The sequence below is a fragment of the Aquarana catesbeiana genome, linkage group LG03 (genome assembly GCF_042186555.1).
Source record: "Aquarana catesbeiana isolate 2022-GZ linkage group LG03, ASM4218655v1, whole genome shotgun sequence".
NCBI lineage: Eukaryota > Metazoa > Chordata > Amphibia > Anura > Ranidae > Aquarana > Aquarana catesbeiana.
This window is the reverse complement of record NC_133326.1, coordinates 734,423,029-734,444,829: the sequence shown is the minus strand read 5'-3', so window position 1 is coordinate 734,444,829 and position 21,801 is coordinate 734,423,029. Positions and strand designations below refer to the sequence as shown.

Below are 21,801 nucleotides of genomic sequence, written 5' to 3'. Positions count from 1 at the left end.
TGTAGCCGATGGTTTTGCCCATGGTTTTCGTATCCCGTGTTTGGGGTCAGTGGCTCCGTCCCCACAGGGTCCAGAGGTGAGGGTCCTGTGTAGGAGGAGGATTCTTCATCATTCCAAGAGGTTAGGAGAAGAGACATCTTCGTTCACCACCTGCAGGTAGATAGAATAGGGAAGATGAGTGACTTGGAGGCCTTGATGGCACAGGTCAGGGCCACAGCGGTCGAACGGGGCCCTCAGTGGCTGCAGCAGCAGCTGTCTGATGTGCTTGGGGGGTCGGGAGCTTCCCCCTCAACTGCCCCTTCTTCCCCAGGATGAAAACAGGCTAGGAAGGTGAGCCCTCGGAGCGCCTGAGCCCATTCCCTGTCCCTCGGGCCCAGCATTGAGGGGTTAGGGTAGCCGAGTCTGGTGTGGTCACCAGCGCAGATGAAGACGATCGGTCTGTCGGGGGGTGTCCTACTTTGCAGAGCCAGCTGGGATCTGGATGAATGGCTAGTCATGTGGTGGTGTGGCTGCAGCCTGGTAAGTCGCCAATTTTACCTATGTCTAATAGTCAGGTGGGGGAGGTTGGTTTGGGGGTTTCTCCAGGGGTTATTTTGGGGGTGTCAGGAGCTACGGTAGGGGACTCAGGTTCCACGTTGGTTTTGTCTGCATTTTTTGCAGGTTTCCAGGAATAATTGGCCCATTTTGACCCGGCGGGGTCTTCTTCCCTATCTCAGGGGCCCGTTGGGGAATGGGCCCCTGCTGCTTCTAGCATGGGCTCTGTGGTTCCTACTACACCTCCCTCAGTGGGGCCGCTTATGGTGGCGGGGGCAGGTGGGTCCTCCGGTGACAGCGTGACGTCCGCGTCGCAAATGGAGGTGACTGGGGGGTCGGAAATTAATAAAGCGAAGGAGTCCTCTGAGGATAAGGTGAGGTTGGCGGATGCAGCAAAGTGTGAGATTTACGTGTGCTTTGAGGGCCCGCTGGGGGCCATCTAAAGCAGGACGTACGGGAAAAAATTTGGAAGGGGGAATATGTTGAAATATTCTCTCTTTTGCCGTTAGAAAAATTTGATATAGAAAAGGGCAAGGCGGACGAAAGCAAGAAGGAGGAGGAGAAGCGCCGCTGGAGGCTTATTCCCCACACTTTTGTGACTTGGCTTCAGGCGTTTGCCATCTTGGCCAGCGTAATTGACGAAAAAGCACGGAGAATTGTTCTCCGCTTTTTTGTTATCTGGACGCCATTGGGGAGGCGTATAGAGTTTATGGTGGTATTGCTTGGCTGCGCTATGACGAGCAGTTCTCCAGCGCAAGGCCTTGCGTCTGGGCTTGCGCTGGGATCATAAGGACATTGGGCTTTGGATGAAGCTCATGTCCCAGGCGAGGGCTCGGGACAGCCCTTTCTCAGGGGAGTTAAGGTGCCACTGGACAGTCTGCCACCCAATGGAGAGGAATTTGTTGGCAGTTTAACAAGGGGTCATGCCGTTTTGGCACGACCTGTCGTTTCCATCATGAGTGCTCTGGTTGCGGGGGCTCCCACAGTTACGCCAAAAGTTTTAAAAAAGGAAAGTCCCAACCCGGTGAGTCAGCTTCAAAAAGGGAGGACACCGGTAAGCCTTCCCGCAATGGTACCCTATCTAGATAGATATCCGCAGAGGGAGGTGGCGAGTTTTGTAGCCGATGGTTTTGCCCATGGTTTTCGTATCCCGTGTTTGGGGTCAGTGGCTCCGTCCCCACAGGGTCCAGAGGTGAGGGTCCTGTGTAGGAGGAGGATTCTTCATCATTCCAAGAGGTTAGGAGAAGAGACATCTTCGTTCACCACCTGCAGGTAGATAGAATAGGGAAGATGAGTGACTTGGAGGCCTTGATGGCACAGGTCAGGGCCACAGCGGTCGAACGGGGCCCTCAGTGGCTGCAGCAGCAGCTGTCTGATGTGCTTGGGGGGTCGGGAGCTTCCCCCTCAACTGCCCCTTCTTCCCCAGGATGAAAACAGGCTAGGAAGGTGAGCCCTCGGAGCGCCTGAGCCCATTCCCTGTCCCTCGGGCCCAGCATTGAGGGGTTAGGGTAGCCGAGTCTGGTGTGGTCACCAGCGCAGATGAAGACGATCGGTCTGTCGGGGGGTGTCCTACTTTGCAGAGCCAGCTGGGATCTGGATGAATGGCTAGTCATGTGGTGGTGTGGCTGCAGCCTGGTAAGTCGCCAATTTTACCTATGTCTAATAGTCAGGTGGGGGAGGTTGGTTTGGGGGTTTCTCCAGGGGTTATTTTGGGGGTGTCAGGAGCTACGGTAGGGGACTCAGGTTCCACGTTGGTTTTGTCTGCATTTTTTGCAGGTTTCCAGGAATAATTGGCCCATTTTGACCCGGCGGGGTCTTCTTCCCTATCTCAGGGGCCCGTTGGGGAATGGGCCCCTGCTGCTTCTAGCATGGGCTCTGTGGTTCCTACTACGCCTCCCTCAGTGGGGCCGCTTGCGGTGGAGGTCCCCGGGGCAGGGGCAGGTGGGTCCTCCGGTGACAGTGTGATGTCTGCGTTGCAGATGGAGGTGACTGGGGCATCGGAAATTAATAAAGCAAAGGAGTCCTCTGAGGATAAGGTGAGGTTGGCGGATGCGGGGAAGTGCGAGATTTACGTGTGCTTTGAGGGCCCGCTGGTCATCCATCTAAAGCAGGATGTACGGGAAAAAATTTGAAAGGGGAATATGTTGAAATATTTTCTCTTTTGCCGTTAGAAAAATTTAATATAGAAAAAGGCAAGGCGAACGAAAGCAAGAAGGAGGAGGAGAAGCGCCGCTTGAGGCTTATTCCCCGCACTTTTGTGACTTGGCTTCAGGCGTTTGCCATCTTGGACAGCGTAATTGGCAAAAAAACAGAATTGTTCTCCGCTTTTTTGTTATCTGGACGCCATTGGGAAGGCATATAGAGTTTATGGTGATATTGCTTGGCTGCGCTATGACGAGCAGTTCCGCCAGCGCAAGGCCTTGCATCCGGGCTTGCGCTGGGATCATAAGGACATTGGGCTTTGGATGAAGCTCATGTCCCAGGTGAGGGCTCCGGGACAGCCCTTTCTTGGGGGGGGTTCAGGTGCCGCTGGACAGTCTGCCACCCAATAGAGAGGAATTTGTTGGCAGTTTAATGAGGGGTCATGCTGTTTTGGCACGACCTGTCGTTTCCGTCATGAGTGCTCTGGTTGCGGGGGCTCCCACAGTTACGCCAAATGTTTTAACCGCTTGCCCACCGCCTCACATACATTTACGTCAGCAGGCGCCCGCGGCAAGCTCCATGAGTCGGGTCACGGGTCCCGCGGACTCGATTGCTGCGGGCATACCCACGATCGCCTCACGGAGAGGACAAACGGGGAGATGCTGATGTAAACAGCATCTCCCCGTTCTGCCTAGTGACAGTGTCACTCGATCTCTGCTCCCTGTCATTGGAGCAGAGATCAGTGACGTCACACTCACAGCCCATCCCCCTGACAGTTAGTAATCACTCCCTAGTACTGATTTAACCCCTTCCCGCCCCCTAGTGGTTAACCCCTTCACTGCCAGTGTCATTTACACAGGAATCAATGCATTTTTATAGCACTGATTGCTGTATAAATGACAGTGGTCCCAAAAATGTGTCAAAAATGTCCGATGTGTCCGCCATAATGTTGCAGTCACGATAATCGCTGATCGCCGCCATTTAAAAAAAAAAAAATTATAAAAATGCCAAAAAACTATCCCCTATTTTGTAAACGCTATAACTTTTGCGCAAACCGATCAATAATCGTTTATTGCGATTTTTTTACCAAAAATATGTAGAAGAATACGTATCGGCCTAAGCTGAGGAAAAAAATTGTTTTTTTATATATTTTTGGGGGATATTTATTATAGCAAAAAGTAAAAAATAATGCGTTTTTTCCAAAATTGTCGCTCTATTTTTGTTTATAGCGCAAAAAATAAAAACCACAGAGGTGATCAAATACCAGCGAAAGAAAGCTCTATTTGTGGGAAAAAAAGGACGTCAATTTTGTTTGGGTGCAACGTCGCACGACCGCGCAATTGTCAGTTAAAACGACGCAGTGCTGAATCACAAAAAGTGCTCTGGTAAGGAAGGGGGTAAATTCTTTCGGGGATGAAGTGGTTAAAAAAGGAAAGTCCCAACCAGGTGAGTCAGCTTCAAAAAGGGAGGACGCCGGTAAGCCTTCCCGCAAAGGTACCGTATCTAGATAGATATCCGCAGAGGGAGGCGGCGGGTTTGCAGCCAATGGTTTTGCCCATGGTTTTCGTATCCCATGTTCGGGGCCAGTGGCCCCATCCCCACGGCCCCAAAATTTAAAATCAACACAACAATTTCCCCAGGTTGTCTCTGACAAGTTGGTGAAAGAGGTGGAATTCGGGAGAATGGCCGGACCATTCGATCACCCTCCCGTTCTGTCTTTACACGTGTCCCCCTTGGGGTTGTCCCCAAAAAGGAACCCAACAAATTTCGGTTAACGCATCATTTGTCATATCCGAAAGGATTTGGCTTTGGTGTCTTATACCTCCTTTGATGCCTCAGTCGGTTGGGTTCAACGGTATGGCCAGGGTTCGTTGATGGCAAAGACGGATATTGAATCTGCTTTTCGCCTGCTGCCGGTACACCCGGACAGTCAACATTTGCTGGGTTGTTGTTGGGATGGGCAGTTTTTTCTTGACCGTTGTCTCCCGATGGGCCGTTCCATTTCCTGCGCATATTTTGATGTCTTTAGCACCTTCGTGGAATGGGTGGTATGGGAGGGGACCCAGTTGAGGTCTGTGCTGCACTATCTTGACGATTTCCTTTGCATTGGCCCCCCAGATTCCTCAGTCTGTTCTGTACTGTTGCACACTTTGGAATCTATTGCGACATATTTCGGGATTCCCTTGGCGCCCGGAAAAACAGAAGGTCCTGCCATGGTCATGCAGTTTTTGGGTATTGTCATTGACATGCATCTAATGGAATGTCGCCTGTCGATCAAAAAACTGGAAGATTTGCGTTGGGGGGTGGCTGAGGCTGAGTCGGCGAAGAAGGTTAGGCTTGGGCAATTGCAGTCGTTATTGGATAAGCTTAATTTCGCCTGCCGTATCATGCCTATGGGACGCATTTTTAGTCGTTGTCTCTGCGCCGCCACTTCAGGGGTACTGTTGCCGCATCACTTCATCAGGCTTTCGCGTGAGCTGAAGGCTGATCTGAGGGTTTGGGGTGAGTTTTTGGCCACCTATAATGGCAGGTCCTTATGGATGGCCCCGTTCATGGCAGCTTCCGACATTGACCTTTTCACTTATGCTGCGGGCAGTTCTGGGTTTGGGGCTTTTTGCCAAGGGGCCTGGTGTGCTGCAGCGTGGCCCGAGGAATGACGTGTGGCGGGGGTTCTTGAGTAATTTAGTATTACTTGAACTGTTTCCGATTTTGGTGGCCGTCGAAATTTGGGGCTCCAAATTTCGGGATCATCATGTATGTTTTCATTGCGACAATTTGGGGGTGGTGGAGGTAGTACCAGCTTGTCCGCTTCTTCGCTGCCGGTGGTGCAGTGCACTTACTGCGTCACCTGGTCTTACGGTGTTTAAGTTTGGATTGTCTTGTACAAGCTGTTCATGTCCCGGGTATTCTAAATTCCATTGCCGATTCTTTGTCTTGTTTCCAGTGGGAGAGGTTCCGGAGGTTGGCACCGGAGTCGGAGCAACTGGGTGTTCCTTGTCCCAAACGGCTGTGGAGGCTGGCATTGGTGTAGCAGAGTGTGACGGGAGGGCCCGTGGAACTCAGAATACCTTGGAAAGTAGAAGATGTCCTTGTTTCAGCTCCCCATATACATCTTATGTCTAAGTCAACCTGTGCTATCCTGGCACAGGGTGAGTGAGAAAATTTATCTTGGACTACTTAAAATGGGACAGTAATATTTGTCCACAATATTTCCCAGGATGTATGTAGAGACTATTATTGGTTTGGTTGATTCTGAACTCAACCTGTTAATTGAGTGAGCTGATCACATTAGCCTGCAGGACTGGCTAGGAGACGAACTGTTGATGACTAGGCTGAGGAGGGGGGGAGATTGTTGTTTGTATTGTTAATTGTAATTAGCTCCAGCTATTGTGTTTATAATACTGTGTGAAGCTCGGTGCCCACAAGTCTGTCATCTGGTCTGGGTAAATTTTTTTTAGTAAATTAGCTCCTGTTAATTAGGTTAGCTTTGAGTCAGCCTGCTGTATAAATGTGTGTGAGATCTCAAATAAAGAGTTAGTCCTGATGTACTCCAAGACTGGTGTTGTCTAGTTCTTGGGGGTTCCTATAGCCGGATCCATTGGACTCGTGTTCCAGAACTTAGCGGTATACTGCGGTATACTGACGGAAGTACTCAAGCAAAGTGAGGGACGTTCCGTGACATTGGTGGCAAGCAGCGGGAAAGCTTCCTGCAGTCTGGGACATCCAAACCTCCAACTGGATCCAAGATCAGCATAGCAGACTTCAGTCACCCCAGCGGAGATATGGACCTGGCATCAGAGTTCCCGGGGCTGCTGCGGATCATCCTTTCAACATACACCAGGACTGTGTCTGAGGATGAATACCTGGAGCTCAGGCAGCAGATTCGGGTGGAGATCTGGATTGGAGCCCTCCAGCTCACTGGTATAAAACAGGGCAAGTTCTTTCCAACCCAAGAGCAACGGGCCAGTGACCAATGGGCATTGCGGATGGCATTCCTGGGAGAGCGGCCCCAGGAGCAATGGGTGACTGAGTTGGACAGGCTGGTTCAGCAGGAGATAGAGCTGGACAATTGTTATTGGGCTCTGCAATGGCCCGCAGAGGAGGGATATTTAGGGGAGACAACAGAATGCTCTCCGGAGGGATATGACTTTGGAGGCCCTGGACTGCTGTGGGAGAGCCTTACAGATCATTTTATGTTTGGTGATGAAGGGGAACCTGACCTTGAGGACCTGCGAGAATATAGAGAGGCTATGCTCAGTCTTGCAGGGGTCTCAGAGCTCAAACCTGATCTGGACCATTTGCTAAGGAAGGAACAGCATCTGGAAAGGGCATACAGGAAACTGCTAGAACACGTTCAGCAGCATGCCAGAGAATCGGCAGTGGAAAATCTGAAGATTGCCGTCCCCAAACCTGAAGTGCTGAGCACAGGGCAGAGTTCTGCTAACCTCTGTCCAGCACTGATAACATCTTCTGGGTTCCATGGACAGGAGATGGTGAACCTCTATCCCCAGACACCAGTTATAGAGATAGGGGATTTAATAGACTTTTCTGCTGAGGAAGAACAACCTGATGAGCCTCTAGCAGAAGAGCTGGTATTAGGGCCAAACTTCACTGTGCTCTGCCCAGCACCAACAGCAGTGTCTGTGGAGTTACAACAAACTTCTCCAGCAGAAGTGCTGGCAACCGGACAGAGGGTCCAAGACCTCTGCCCCACACCTGTGGCAGTTTCGGAGGCCCAGGGTGAGAAGGTGGCAATCACTTCCCAGCAGCAGATACAGGAGGAGAAGGGAGAGGATGGATTTCCTGTGAAGGTGGATGGGTCTTCAGTCTCCACCTGTATACCCCAGGGATGCTGGGCAGTGAGCCCAGATCCCCAACAGCATGACAGAGTGAGCCCAGTCACCCTGTCTTCTCTCCAGCGGCAGAAAGGACTCCAGGAAGAAGGGCCAGTCCAGGCCTCTCCCCAGCAGCAGATATGTTCTCTGAGAGAGGCAGAGGTTGGCTGGGTGAGTAATGCTTTGTTTGGAACAATTTATTTGGGGTACTGTGTGGGTACAGGCATTAGAGGACTGGAACTACTTACTAACTTTGGAGTCAACCCGTCTGGGGTCTCCTCCTGTGTTAGTCTTCTGCCGAAAGGGGAGAGATGTGACGGGAGGGCCCGTGGAACTCAGAATCCCTTGCAAAGTAGGGGATGTCCTTGTTTCAGCTCCCCATATACATCTTATGTCTAAGTCACCCTGTGCTATCCTGGCACAGGGTGAGTGAGAAAATATATCTTGGATGACTTAAAATGGGACAGTAATATTTGTCCACAATATCTCCCAGGATGTATGTAGAGACTATTATTGGTTTGGTTGATTTTGAACTCAACCTGTTAATTGAGTGAGCTGATCACATGAGCCTCCAGGACTGGCTAGGAGACGAACTGCTGATGACTAGGCTGAGGAGGGGGGGGATTGTTGTTTGTATTGTTAATTGTAATTAGCTCCAGCTATTGTGTTTTTAATACTGTGTGAAGCTCGGTGCCCACAAGTCTGATCTGTGACTGTGGGTACATGGGCGGCATAATCGTCGGTGTGGGGTGAGTGGTCTGCACTGGTAAGTTTGGTCCACACAGGATCATTTGGCCTTGCTGCTGTATTTCATTAGGACAGAATTTACGCGGGGCACGTCGGTATCAAAAATGAACAAGAGTTTAGCTGCTCTAGCTTTTCTCTTCTGGATGCAAGGCCTGAATGATGTGACAAAGGACTTTAGGGTGCGCCAGGCTATGAAGGGGTTCCGGCGAGGGTGAGTACAGCCAGATACTAGGCGCCTGGTCTCGTTTGAGTTGCTTCAGGATCTGGTGGAGCTGTTGCCCGGGGTTTGCACCTCTGACTATGAGGTGAGGCTGTTCTCCGTGGCTTTTGCGGTGGCATTTTTTGGGGCGTTGCGCATTAGGGAGCTGGTAAGCAGGAACAGGTGTGGACAATGTCCGGTGATTGTGTTCAGATTCATATTGGTAAGTCAAAAACTGATCAGTTGGGAAACGGGGTTTCTGTGTCATTGTTTCGGGTGCTGCCGGAATCGGTTTGCCCGGTTTCTTCTGTGCAACGGTATCTCAGGGTGAGGGGGTTGGGGTCGGGTTCCTTTTTGTTGCATGAGGATGGCTCATCCTTGTTGCATTTTGCCGTTGTTTGGCCAGGGTGAGCAGCGAGGTTTCCAAGTTCAATACTCACTCCTTTCGTATGGGGGCGGCTACGGAGGCGGCCAGATGGGGTTTGGGTTCCCAGGTAGTGAGACGTATAGGGAGGTGGGAGTCAGATTGTTTCCAGATTTATGTTCACCCTCATCTGCTTTGAAGTTGCATTGAGTGTTTTTGTGTGTGGTTCCATGTTCCTTTTTGTTTTCTTTCAGATCTTCCTCCTGGTCTTGTCTGGATCTTGGGGATTCATACGTTTTCTGGGGGGCTGTAAGAGCTGACATTCGGCTTGAAGGGAGGCAACTGGGCATTTCACGGCGTGAAGCTGTCCTAAAATGGTTGGGGGTCCGAGGCTTGATGTGGGGCCAGTTTCTCCCTGAATTTATTTACTACTCAAGAGTTGACAAGCCCCCAGAAGTTTTAGTGCTGCAGGCAGGGGGCAATGATTTGGGGGTCTGGGGAGGGATGTCAAGTTTGACATTTTGCACTTGATGTGCACTTTTCCTGGCTGCATCATTGTGTGGTCGGATATTGTGGCTAGAACGGTGTGGCGTTTTGCTCGCTCCATGGGCCACTTGAACAAAGCAAGGATTAAGTTGAACAGGGAGGTTGGGAGGTTTGTGGCTCGGCTCGGGGGCATAGTGGTTCGGCACCGGGAGCTGGAAGATCAGTCTGTTCGCTATTGGCGAGACGATGGTGTTCACCTGAATGCTGTGGGCATAGACATCTGGTCTCTGGGCCTTCAGGAAGGGGTGGTGAGGGCTTTGCAGGTGTGGAGGGATTCGCTTGAATGAGGTTTTCAATCAAGCTCATGTGGCGGTTCAAGGAGTCTTTGGGGGGTCAGTGAGGAATTACATGGTTACAGGATTAGTGGGGCCCATCTACGGTATGGCACTTACATTTGGTTAGCGGTAGTTCTCCCAGGAGATAGGTCCCCTGGGGGAGGGGAATATGGAAGTATGTGTAAAGTCAGAGTGTCCTCGAGCCAATTGGGGCACAACTGAGGACATAGACCATTCCACCTTTTTAAGACACCCAAAGACCTCTTGCTGTTGGACATTATTTTGTTAAAATTGGCACTTACGGGTATGTGTTACATGTTTTATGTGATGTTATTTTATTATTTGGTTAATAAATTGGGCTGCTGTGGCCATATAAAACCCATGTCACGTGGTCTGTGTCTTTAATTTAATGGTGAGGACCTAGGTTGACAAATCCTTTAGTCAAGTGAGACCCGTAGGAGAAAATGGATGGAGGGGCTGCATGACTAGGGGAGGAACAGGGGTCAGGGAATGGTCAGTCAGGTCAGTGGTGGGGGCATGGGTGTAGCTCTTACCTGATTGGAGGTAGAAGTCAGAAGGGGCAGGGTCCAGAGGTGAGGGTCCTGTGTAGGGGGAAAATTCTTCATCATTCCAAGAAGTTAGGAGAAGAGACATCTTCTCACCTTCCCGCCCTTGTGTTAGAAGTTAGCACACTAGACAAGTGGTGGGCGTATTGGAGTCTATAGTGTTGAGTGAATTTGTTTTGTCTTTGATGTTTTGTTTTTTAAAAAAAAAAATAATTAATTAAATAATAAATAAATAAATAAAATTTAAAAAAAAAGGGTAAAACACATTTTGTATGGGTATAATTTTATGTCGGGTGTATATTGTTCAATTTTGTCACAGCAGTCGGCGGTTCAAGGGGTCTTTGGGGGTTTAGTGAGGAATTACCTGGCTACAGTGGGGCCCATCTAAGGTATGACACTTACATTTGGTTAGCGGTGGTTCTCCCAGGAGATAGGTCCCCTGGGGGAGGGGAATATGGAAATATTTGTGATGTCAGAACGTCCTCGAGCCGGTTGGGGCACAGCTGAGGACATAGACCATTCAAATTATAAATTGTGCCTTTTTTTTAAGACACCCAAAGACCTCTTGCTGTTGGACATTATTTTGTTAAAATTGGCACTTACGGGTATGTGTTACATGTTTTACAAGATGTTATTTTATTATTTGGTTAATAAATTGGGCTGCTGTCGCCATATAAAACCCATGTCACGCTGTCTGTGTCTTTAATTTAATGGTAAGGACCAAGGTTGACAAATCCTTTAGTCATGCATATTGTTATGTTCAAACGAAAATAAAATAAACACAATCCTGTGCAAAACCTGCAATTCAAAGTGACATTTCTGTGCAAAATCCAACATATATGACTGGTGTGTATTGTTGCTGTGAAACTGGGCTCAGAAATATGCATATCCTTAAACCCTGGTGTATAAAAAAAGTCCAATAATAAAGTGACAATCTGCTCCTTCAAATTGTTCTGTGCTTCTTGGAAAACACAGAACCCCATAAGAAAAGCACTTACCGTTATTATTCACCCCACAAGGAGGTATTTCACCTTCACAGTATGAGCCACTGTGCAGCCTGTGGAGTGGGAGGAAACTTCCTGTAAAAATGTCTAATAAATATCTAATATAAAAATAAATCCTCTTTATACCGGTGTTGTGTGAGGACCATTATAACACATTGTCTGCTGGATTAAATGTGTCCTTGTAACTAATTGCTCTGTATGCAAACTTTCCTTTCACAGCCGACTCTCAGGATCTTTAGTTTTATAACATTTGTAACATGTGGTTCATCAGAAGGTTATTGTTCATATCTCCTTCAGAATTCATATGAATAATTATAATTCAATATCAGAAAAACCTGACATAGCATACCTCCCAACTTTTGAACTTCAGAATGAGGGACACTTTAGGAAGGAAGTAACCTTGCATAACACGCTGCTGCAAATGTGGGCGTGGTCAAACTGTTGACAGTGGGAGGAGCTTAATGGACATCATTAAACAAAACTTGGACTTCCATGTACCTATAAAATATGCTTTTATTATTGTTCCACAAGCAAGAGTCTCATGGTTACATACAAACCCCAGCACATTCATAAAAAAAGGATAAAAGAATGCAGTGTTTGGAGTGGTTTACGTACAGAGTACAGGGTTGTTGGATGAACTATATACAGAGTGCAGGGTTCTGGCATGAGCTATGTACAGAGTGCAGGGTTCTGGCATGAGCTATGTACAGAGTGCAGGGTTCTGGCATGAGCTATGTACAGAGTGCAGGGTTCTGGCATGAGCTATGTACAGAGTGCAGGGTTCTGGTATGAGCTCTGTACAGAGTGCAGGTTTATGAGATGAGCTATATACAGGGTGCAGTGTTCTGGGATGAGCTATATAAAAGGTGCAGGGTTCTGGCATGAGCTATATACAGGGTTCATTGTTCTGAGATGAGCTATATACAGGGTTCTGGGATGAGCTATGTACAGGGTGCAGGGTTCTGGGATGAGCTATGTACAGAGTGCAGGGTTCCGAGATGAGCTATGTACAGAGTGCAGGGTTCTGGGATGAGCTATGTACAGAGTGCAGGGTTCTGGGATGAGCTGTGTACAGAGTGCAGGGTTCTGGGATGAGCTGTGTACAGAGTGCAGGGTTTTGGGATGAGCTGTGTACAGAGTGCAGGGTTCTGGGATGAGCTATGTACAGAGTGCAGGGTTCTGGGGTGAGCTGTGTACAGAGTGCAGAGTTCTGGGGTGAGCTGTGTACAGAGTACAGGGTTCTGGGGTGAGCTGTGTACAGATTGCAGGGTTCTGGGATGAGCTGTGTACAGAGTGCATGGTTCTGAGATGAGCTATATACAGGGTGCTGGGTTCTGGGATGAGCTATATAAAGGGTGCAGGGTGCAGGGTTCTGGGATGAGCTATATACAGGGTCCAGGGTTCTGAGATGAGCTATATATAGGGTTCTGGGATGAGCTATATACAGGGTGCAGGGTTCTGGGATGAGCTATGTACAGAGTGCAGGGTTCTGAGATGAGCTATGTACAGAGTGCAGGGTCTGGGATGAGCTATGTACAGAGTGCAGGGTTCTGAGATGAGCTATATACAGGGTGCATTGTTCTGGGATAGGCTATATAAAGGGTGCAGGGTTCTGGGATGAGCTATATACAGGGTCCAGGGTTCTGAGATGAGCTATATACAGGGTTATTGGATGAGCTATATACAGGGTGCAGGGTTCTGGGATGAGCTATATACAAGGTGCAGGGTTATGGGATGAGCTATATACAGGGTGCAGGGTTCTGAGATGAGCTATATACAGGGCGCTGGGTACTGGATGAGCTATATACAGGGTGCAGCAGAAGCGTAATTAGAACTTTCAGGGCCCTGGTGCAAGAAACCATGAAGGGCCCCCCGACCTCCAGCCTGGGCAATTCCCTCTGAGCCCAGAGCCCCTCCCACTGATCCCACCACCCTTCAAGGTCCCACAGCAGATCCCTTTCACATGTTCTTCAGTCCTGCAGTCCTGGGCCCGGCCACAGTGGCAAGTGCAACCTTTGCTGGTAGTTCCGCCAGTGGTGTCAGTGTGGACTGTGAATGGTGTCAGTCAGTAGGGCAGTGGACATGGTCAGTAGAGCAGTGGAAGTGGTCAGTATGGCAGAGAAAGTGGTCAGTAGGGTAGTGGACATGGTCGGTAGAGCAGTGGACATGGTCAGTAGGGCAGTGGACGTGGTCAATAGAGCAGTGGACGTGGTCAGTAGAGCAGTGGATGTGGTCAGTAGAGCAGTGGACGTGAACAGTAGGGCAGTGGACGTGTTCAGTAGGGCAGTGAACCTGGGCAGTAGACATAATCAGTAGGGTAGTGGACAGGATCAGTAGTTTTTTTAATTTTAGTTATTGTATTTTTGTTATTTTTTAAAATTATATATTTTTTTTTTTTACCATTTTATTTTTTAGAGATTTTTTACAGTTTTTGATGGGAGTTGGTGGCAGTGGAGGGCAGTATGATGGGAGGGGTGGCAGTGAAGGGCAGTATGATGGGGTGGAGGGCAGTATGATAGGAGGGGCTATCAGTGGAGGGCAGTATGATGGGAGGGGTGGCAGTGGAAGGCAGTATGATGGGAGGGGAGGCAGTGGAAGGCAGTATGATGGGAGGGGAGGCAGTGGAGGGCAGTATGATGGGGTGGAGGGCAGTATGATGGGAGGAGGCGGTAGTGGAGGGCAGTATGATGGGAGGGGGGTTAGTGCAGGGCAGTATGATGGGAGGGATGGTAGTGGAGGGCAGTATGATGGGAGGGATGGTAGTGGAGGGCAGTATAATGGGAGGGATGGTAGTGGAGTGCAGTATAATGGGAGAGGGTTAGTGGAGGGCGGTATACTGGTACCTCATACTGGCAGTATGATGGGAGGGAGAGCAGTATGATGGGAGGGGTGGTAGTGGAGGGCAGTATGATGGGAGGGGTGGTAGTGGAGGGAAGTATAATGGGAGCGGTGGTTGTGGAGGGCAGTATGATGGGAGGGGTGGTAGTGGAGGGCAGTATAATGGGAGGGGGGTTAATGGAGGACAGTATAATAGGAGGGGTGGCAGTGGAGGGCAGTATAATAGGAGGGGTGGCAGTGAAGGGCAGTAAAATGGGAGGGGGGCAGTATGATGGGAGGGGGTGGTAGTGGAGGGCAGTATAATAGGAGGGGTGGAAGTGGATGGCAGTACAATAGGAGGGGTGGCAGTGGAGGGCAGTATAATGGGAGGGGTGGCAGTGGAGGGCAGTATGATGGGAGGGGGTGGCAGTGGAGGGCAGTATAATGGGGGGTGGCAGTGGAGGGCAGTATGATGGGAGGGGGTGGTGGAGGGCAATATGGTGGGAGGGGGTGGTGGAGGGCAGTATGATGGGAGGGGTGGCGGTGGTGGGCAGTATAATAGGAGGGGTGGCAGTGGAGGGCAGTATAATGGTAGTTGGCAGTATGATGGGAGAGGGTGGCAGTGGAGGGCAGTATAATGGGGGGGTTAGTGGAGGGCAGTATAATAGGAGGGGAGGCAGCGGAGGGCAGTATAATGGGGGGTTAGTGGAGGGCAGTATAATAGAAGAGGTGGCAGTGGAGGGCAGTATGATGGGGGTCGCAGTGGAGGGCAGTATAATGGGGGGGTTAGTGGAGGGCATAATAGGAGAGGGGCAGTATGATGGGATAGGGGCAGTGTGATGGGAGGGGTGGTAGTTGAGGGCAGTATAATGGGGGGGTAGTGGAGGGCAGTATAATGGGGGAGGTAGTGGAGGGCAGTTTAATGGGAGGGGGGCAGTATAATGGGGGGTAGTGGAGGGCAGTATAATAGGAGGAGGGCAGTATGATGGGATTGGGTCAGTATGATGGGAGGGGTGGTAGTGGAGGGCAGTATAATGGGGGGTAGTGGAGGGCAGTATAATGGGGGTAGTGGAGGGCAGTATAATGGGGGGCAGTATAATGGGGGGGTAGTGGAGGGCAGTATGGGAGGGAGCAGAGTGACCATAAGCGTACTCAGAGTCAGGGCGGTGCAGGGAGCATTTCTCCTACCTTTCTTCCAGCACAGAAACAGCCTTCAGGGAAGACCGGGGGGCGGAGTCAGAGGCAGAGCTTAGGCGCGAGGAGGAATCCTCCTCCGGCTCACACTGAATGCTGGGTCTCCACTCTCTTCCTCATTGTGACATCACTGGTTGTTAGACGCCAGGCGAGCCATGCCTAGCAACCAGTTGTTTTGCCAGTGAGTCAGGCAGCGTCTGGAGGTCTGGGTCCCGGCCAGAACTAGTACAGCAGGCAGTGAGGGACAGCGGCAATGCGGCACAGATTAGTACCAGTCTTGGCTATGAATGGCACAGATTTCTGAAGGTGACACCTAGAAATACGAGTCTGTATAAATTGTGGCCCTATACAGGGTAGGATTCCTTTGTGACCCCTGATATACCAATCAGATGAATGCCAGGTAGAAGGTTCTGATTGATCCTCATAGTTATGGGTTGTAAATGACAGAAATCCATCCAATTCTAATGCCCTGTACACACAATCGTTTTTTTTTCCGAAGGATGTTGGCTCAAACTTGTCTTGCATACACACGGTCACACAAATGTTGTCGAAAATTCTGAATGTGAAGAACGCGGTGACGTACAACACGTACAACGAGCCGAGAAAAATGAAGTTCAATAGCCTGTGCGTCTCTTCTGCTTGTTTCATGCATGCATTTAACTTTGTGCGTTGGACTTGTGTACACACACTCAGAATTTCTGACAACAAAGTTTGCTCTCAAACATTTGTGAAATTCCGATAGCAAATGTCTGATGGAGCATACACACAGTCAGACTTTCCGACAATAAGCTCACATCGAACATTTCCCATCGGAAATTCCGACCGTGTGTACACGACATTATACTTTCTAATTGGAAAACCAGTCAACCAAATGTTATCCACAGAAGGGAACAAATCCTCCTTATTGGTTCCATTCATCACACTACAATTGAGTTTATTTTTGTTTGTGCTCCTTCCAGGTGATGTCATCTCGGGTCATCTCCTGATGTCATGGCGACCTCTTCCTCCTCATCCTCCTCCTCACAAGGTATGACTGCTGATCCTGACAACCCTTTCCCATGTTTTCCTCCATCTCACATCTCCAGAGATTGGAATTAGATGATAGGACATCTTATGTCTCCATAGTCTGGACATTTCCTGTAGACATCTGGTCAGTACACCAATTAGAAGAGTTCAGGAACTTTCATCAATTCCACCATCACATTCCCGTGTCTTCAGATTTATTTTATCATTGATGGAAATGATCTTCTGAGATGGTCCAGTGATCCATAATGACTGGAGGACCCCAAATTGTATAGCTATTTGTGTAGTGGTCGGGGGAATCCTTTGTCTATAATCCTAAGGAGAAAACAGCCCCGTGTAACATGACACATACTGCTGGGAGATTTGGGGGTAAACAGAGTTCTTAGTTCACACTGATCAGACACATCATTATTCAGGGGGGAAGGTTTTTTAAAGGTTTTATTATTGTCTTTAAGTTTACTATGAAACAATCAATAAACATGATGATTAAAATGATCATCCTTACATATACATTAGGAGGTATATAAAATAATAACTATGAGTTTGTGTCATTTGTACAGTCATCACTAATAATCCCCGTAATTTGTCTAATAGGTTTACTTCCTATGATCATCAGCTCATAATACATTATTTTCTTGAAATATCTCAACCAGTAAGATATGGCCGTATGACCACTAGATGGAGCTGATGATCATAGGAAATAAACATATTAGACACATTATAGGGATGATTCACAAAGGTGATTCATTTTATATAAATAGCCTCCCTAGGTGTTTGCACCCAATATTCATCCATCTGAGAGGTAACTTATCACTATGGAGGCAATCATATGAAATTACCACAGGGAATCCAATCCCTCCATAGGATAATGTACATATAGACATATTGGGGGATCATTTCCTTTCCCTTCTATATGCTCTTTATAGCATTGCTGGATGCCAGTACAGACTTATCTGCTGTCATGTGTCAGAAATCCTCCAATCAGGATGAATGTTTATGGTTTCTGATTGTTCTCTCTGCAGGATCGGCTCCTGGTGTCCTGGGAAAGAGGAAACAAACCCCCGGGGATCTTATCATACATTCTCTGGGGGATCTGATAGAATGTGACTTCAGGAAATTTAGGAACAAATTGTCTGATTTCTGCTATGGAGATAAACGTCCCATCCCCCCAGGAAGACTAGAAAATGCAGACAGGATCACCACCAAGGACCTCCTGATAGATACATATAGAAATGAAGGGGCTCTGGATGTCACCATTCATGTCTTTACACTGATCGGTCTGATGGGACCTGCAAATGACCTCCAGGAGAGTAGAGCACAAAATGGTGAGTTCCTGTCTATAATGACCATTTCCTACCAATTCCTGATCAATATCTGTGTGAGGAAGAACTAGAAATGTCATTCAGGGAAAGCCAGTGACCAATCAGGAGCTTCCTACTGGAAAAACCCCTTTCCACTGACAGAATGCACTTATGGGGCCCCATGAAAAGGGATCTTTATTCTGGGGGCCACATATCTGTATACCTCTCTTTGTGCTGGGAGAGCGCTGCACAGAGACTAGGATCTCACCAAGAGCCCCGGGTATCGTACTAATGATCGGGACCCAGGACTCCCGGTTCCCTGTCACATGATCGAAGTGATAACCTCTTATTACCAGTCATAGTAATGAGTGTCTGTGCAGCTCACCCCTGTGATTTCTTATTTTCTAAATGGAGAGAAAGATACTTTGTATACATACAGGATCCATTATATAATGCATTGTATACATACAGGATCCATTATATAATACATTGTATACATACAGGATCCATTATATATTACATTGTATACATACAGGATCCATTTTATAATACATTGTATACATACAGGATCCATTATATAATACATTGTATACATACAGGATCCATTATATATTACATTGTATGCATACAGGATACATTATATAATACATTGTATACATACAGGATACATTATATAATACATTGTATATAGGGATGAGCTTCGAGTTCGAGTCAAACTCATGCTCGACTCGAACATTGGCTGTTCACCCGTTCACCGAACAGCGAACAATTTGGGGTATTCACAGCAAATTCGAAAGTCGAGGAACACCCTTTAAAAGTCTATGGGAGAAATCAAAAGTGCTAATTTTAAAGGCTTATATGCAAGTTATTGTCATAAAAAGTGTTTGGGGACCCGGGTCCTGCCCCAGGGGACATGTATCAATGCAAAAAAAGTTTTAAAAATGGCCATTTTTTCTGGAGCAGTGATTTTAATAATGCTTAAAGTGAAACAATAAAAGTGTAATATTCCATTAAATTTCGTACCTGGGGGGTGTCTATAGTATGCCTGTAAAGGGGCGCATGTTTCTTGTGTTTAGAACAGTCTGACAAAAAATGACATTTCAAAGGAAAAAAAGTAATTTAAAACTACTCTCGGCTATTGCATTGCCGCTCTGACAATACACATAGAAGTTCATTGATAAAAATGACATGGGAATTCCCCACAGGGGAACCCCGAACCAAAAAAAAAAATGATGTGGGGGTTCCCCCTAAATTCCATACCAGGCTCTTCAGGTCTGGTATGGATATTAAGGGGAACCCCGGTCAATTTTTTTTTTTAAATGGCGTGGGATCCCCCTCAAAATCTATACCAGACCCTTCAGGTCTGATATGGATTTCAAGGGGAACCCCACGTCAAAATTTTAAAAAATGGCATGGGGTCCCCCCAAAAATCCATACAAGACCCTTATCCGAGCACGCAACCTGGCAGGCTGTAGGAAAAGAGGGGGGGTGAGAGAGTGCCCCCTTCTGAACCGTACCAGGCCACATGCCCTCAACATTGGGAGGGTGCTCTGGGGTAGCCCCCCAAAACAACTTGTCCCCATGTTGATGGGGACAAGAGCCTCATCCCCACAACCCTTACCCGGTGGTTGTGGGGGTCTGCGGGCAGGGGGCTTATTGGAATCTGGAAGCCCCCTTTAACAAGGGGACCCCCAGATCCCAGTCCTCCCCCCGTGTGAAATGGTAAGGGGGTACTTTACCCCTACCATTTCACAAAAACACTGTCAAAAATGTTAAAAATGACAAGAGACAGTTTCTGACAATTCCTTTATTTAAATGCTTCTTCTTTCTTCTTTCTTCTTTCCTCTTTCTCCTATCTTCTATCTTCCTTCGATTTCTTCCTCCATCTTCTTCTTCTTCTGGTTCTTCCTCCGGTGTTTTCGTCCTGCATCTTCATCTGCGGCGTCTTCTTCCCTTCTTTTCCTCGGACCGCTCTGCATCCATGATGGCATGGAGGGAGGCTCCTGCTGTGTGACGCTTCTCCTCTTCTGACGGTTCTTAAATAATGGGGGGCGGGGCCACACGATGACCCTGCCCCCTCTGACATCATAGGGGGTGGGGTCACCTGTTACGTAACCCCGCCCCCTTCTGACATCACGGGGAATGCCACAGGGAAGTCCCATCAAGTCCCCGTGCGTCAGAGGGGGGGCGGGATCACCGGGTGGCTCCGCCCCCCATTATACCCGAAGGGCCTGGTATGGAATTTAGGACCCCCACGTCATTTTTTTTTTTAAATTTTGGTTTGGGATTCCCCTGTGGGGAATTCCCATGCCGTTTTATCTATGAACTTTTATGTGTATTGTCAGACCGGCAATTCATTAATAGCCGCGAGTAGTTTTAAATGACTTTTTTCCTTTTGAAATGTCATTTTGCTGTCAGACTGTTCTAAACATGGGAAACATGTGCCCCTTTACAGGCATACTATAGACACCCTCCCAGGTACGAAATTTAAAGGAATATTATACTTTTATTGTTTCACTTTAAGCATTATTAAAATCAATGCTCCCGAAAAATGAAAAAACGGATATTTTTAAAACTTTTTTTTGCATTGATCCTTGTCCCCTGGGGCAGGACCCAGGTCCCCAAACACTTTTTATGACAATAACTTGCATATAAGCATTTAAAATTAGCACTTTTGATTATTCACGTTCATGTCCCATAGACTTTAACGGTGTTCGCGTGTTCAAACAAACTTTTGCCTGTTCGTAAGTTCTGGTGCGAACCGAACTGGGGGTTGTTCGGCTCATCCCTAATTGTATACAAACAGGATACATTATATAATACATTATATACATACAGGATACATTATATAATACATTGTATACATACAGGATATATTATATAATACATAGTATACATACAGGATCTATTATAGAAAACATTGTATACATACAGGATATATTATATAATTCATTGTATACATACAGGATCCATTATATAATACATTGTATACATACATGATCCATTATAAAATACATTGTATACATACAGGATCCATTATATAATACATTGTATACATACAGAATATATTATATAATACATTGTATACATACAAGATCCATTATATAATACATTGTATACATACAGGTTCCATTATATAATACATCATATACATACAGGATCAATTATATAATACATTGTATACATACAGAATACACTATATAATACATTGTATACATACAGGATCCATTATATAATACATTGTATACATACAGAATATATTATATAATACATTGTATACATACAGGATATATTATATAATGCATTGTATACATACAGGATCCATTATATAATACATTGTATACATACAGGATATATTATATAATACATTGTATACATACAGGATCCATTATATAATACATTGTATACATACAGGATATATTATATAATACATTGTAAACATACAGGATACATTATATAATACATTGTATACATACAGAATATATTATATAATACATTGTATACATACAGAATCCATTATATAATACATTGTATACATACAGAATCCATTATATAATACATTGTATACATACAGGATATATTATATAATACATTGTATACATACAGAATATATTATATAATACATTGTATACATACAGAATCCATTATATAATACATTGTATGCATACAGGATATATTATATAAGGCTCCTTTCACACTGGAGCGGGGGCGGCGCCGGCAGTAAAGCACCGCTATTATAAGCGACACTTTACCGTCGGTATTCGGCTGCTAGCGGGGCGGTTTTACCCCCACTAGCGACCGAGAAAGGATTAAAAACCACCGCAAAGTGCCGCTGTCCCATTGATTTCAATGGGCAGGAGCGGTGAAGGAGTGGTATACACTCCTTCACCACTCTGAAGATGCTGCTAGCAGGACTTTTTTCCCCGTCCTGCTAGCGCATCGCTCCAGTGTGAAAGCCCTCGGAGCTTTCACACTGGAGACAAAGCAGCAGCACTTTCGGGTCGGTTTGAAGGCGCTATTATTAGCGCAATAGCGCCTGCAAACCACCCCAGTGTGAAAGGGCTCTAATACATTGTATACATACAGGATATATTATATCATACATTGTGTTCTTTCTAATCAAGAAAAAAATAGCTAGATCAATGTTTGATTTGGGTCAGTGCCAGATTTAGTTTTAGGGTCAAAGGTCAGAGGTTGTGTTAGGGGTCAGGGTTAGTGTATTTTGGGTAGGTTTTTTTAACCACTTAAAGAGGA

At 47.1% G+C, this 21,801-nt stretch overlaps 1 protein-coding gene across 4 annotated transcripts in view; it reads left to right on the top strand.

The window, feature by feature from the left end:
- Positions 1-21,801, top strand: part of LOC141133846 (NACHT, LRR and PYD domains-containing protein 3-like) — a 200,609-nt gene that overhangs the window by 77,056 nt on the left and 101,752 nt on the right. For all 4 annotated transcript variants that reach the window (XM_073623426.1, XM_073623425.1, XM_073623423.1 and 1 more), the window contains exons 2-3: positions 16,183-16,250; positions 17,269-17,571. In XM_073623426.1, the coding sequence (XP_073479527.1) occupies positions 16,214-16,250; positions 17,269-17,571 (340 nt within the window). In that variant the 5' untranslated portion in view covers positions 16,183-16,213. The remainder of the gene's footprint in view (positions 1-16,182; positions 16,251-17,268; positions 17,572-21,801) is intronic.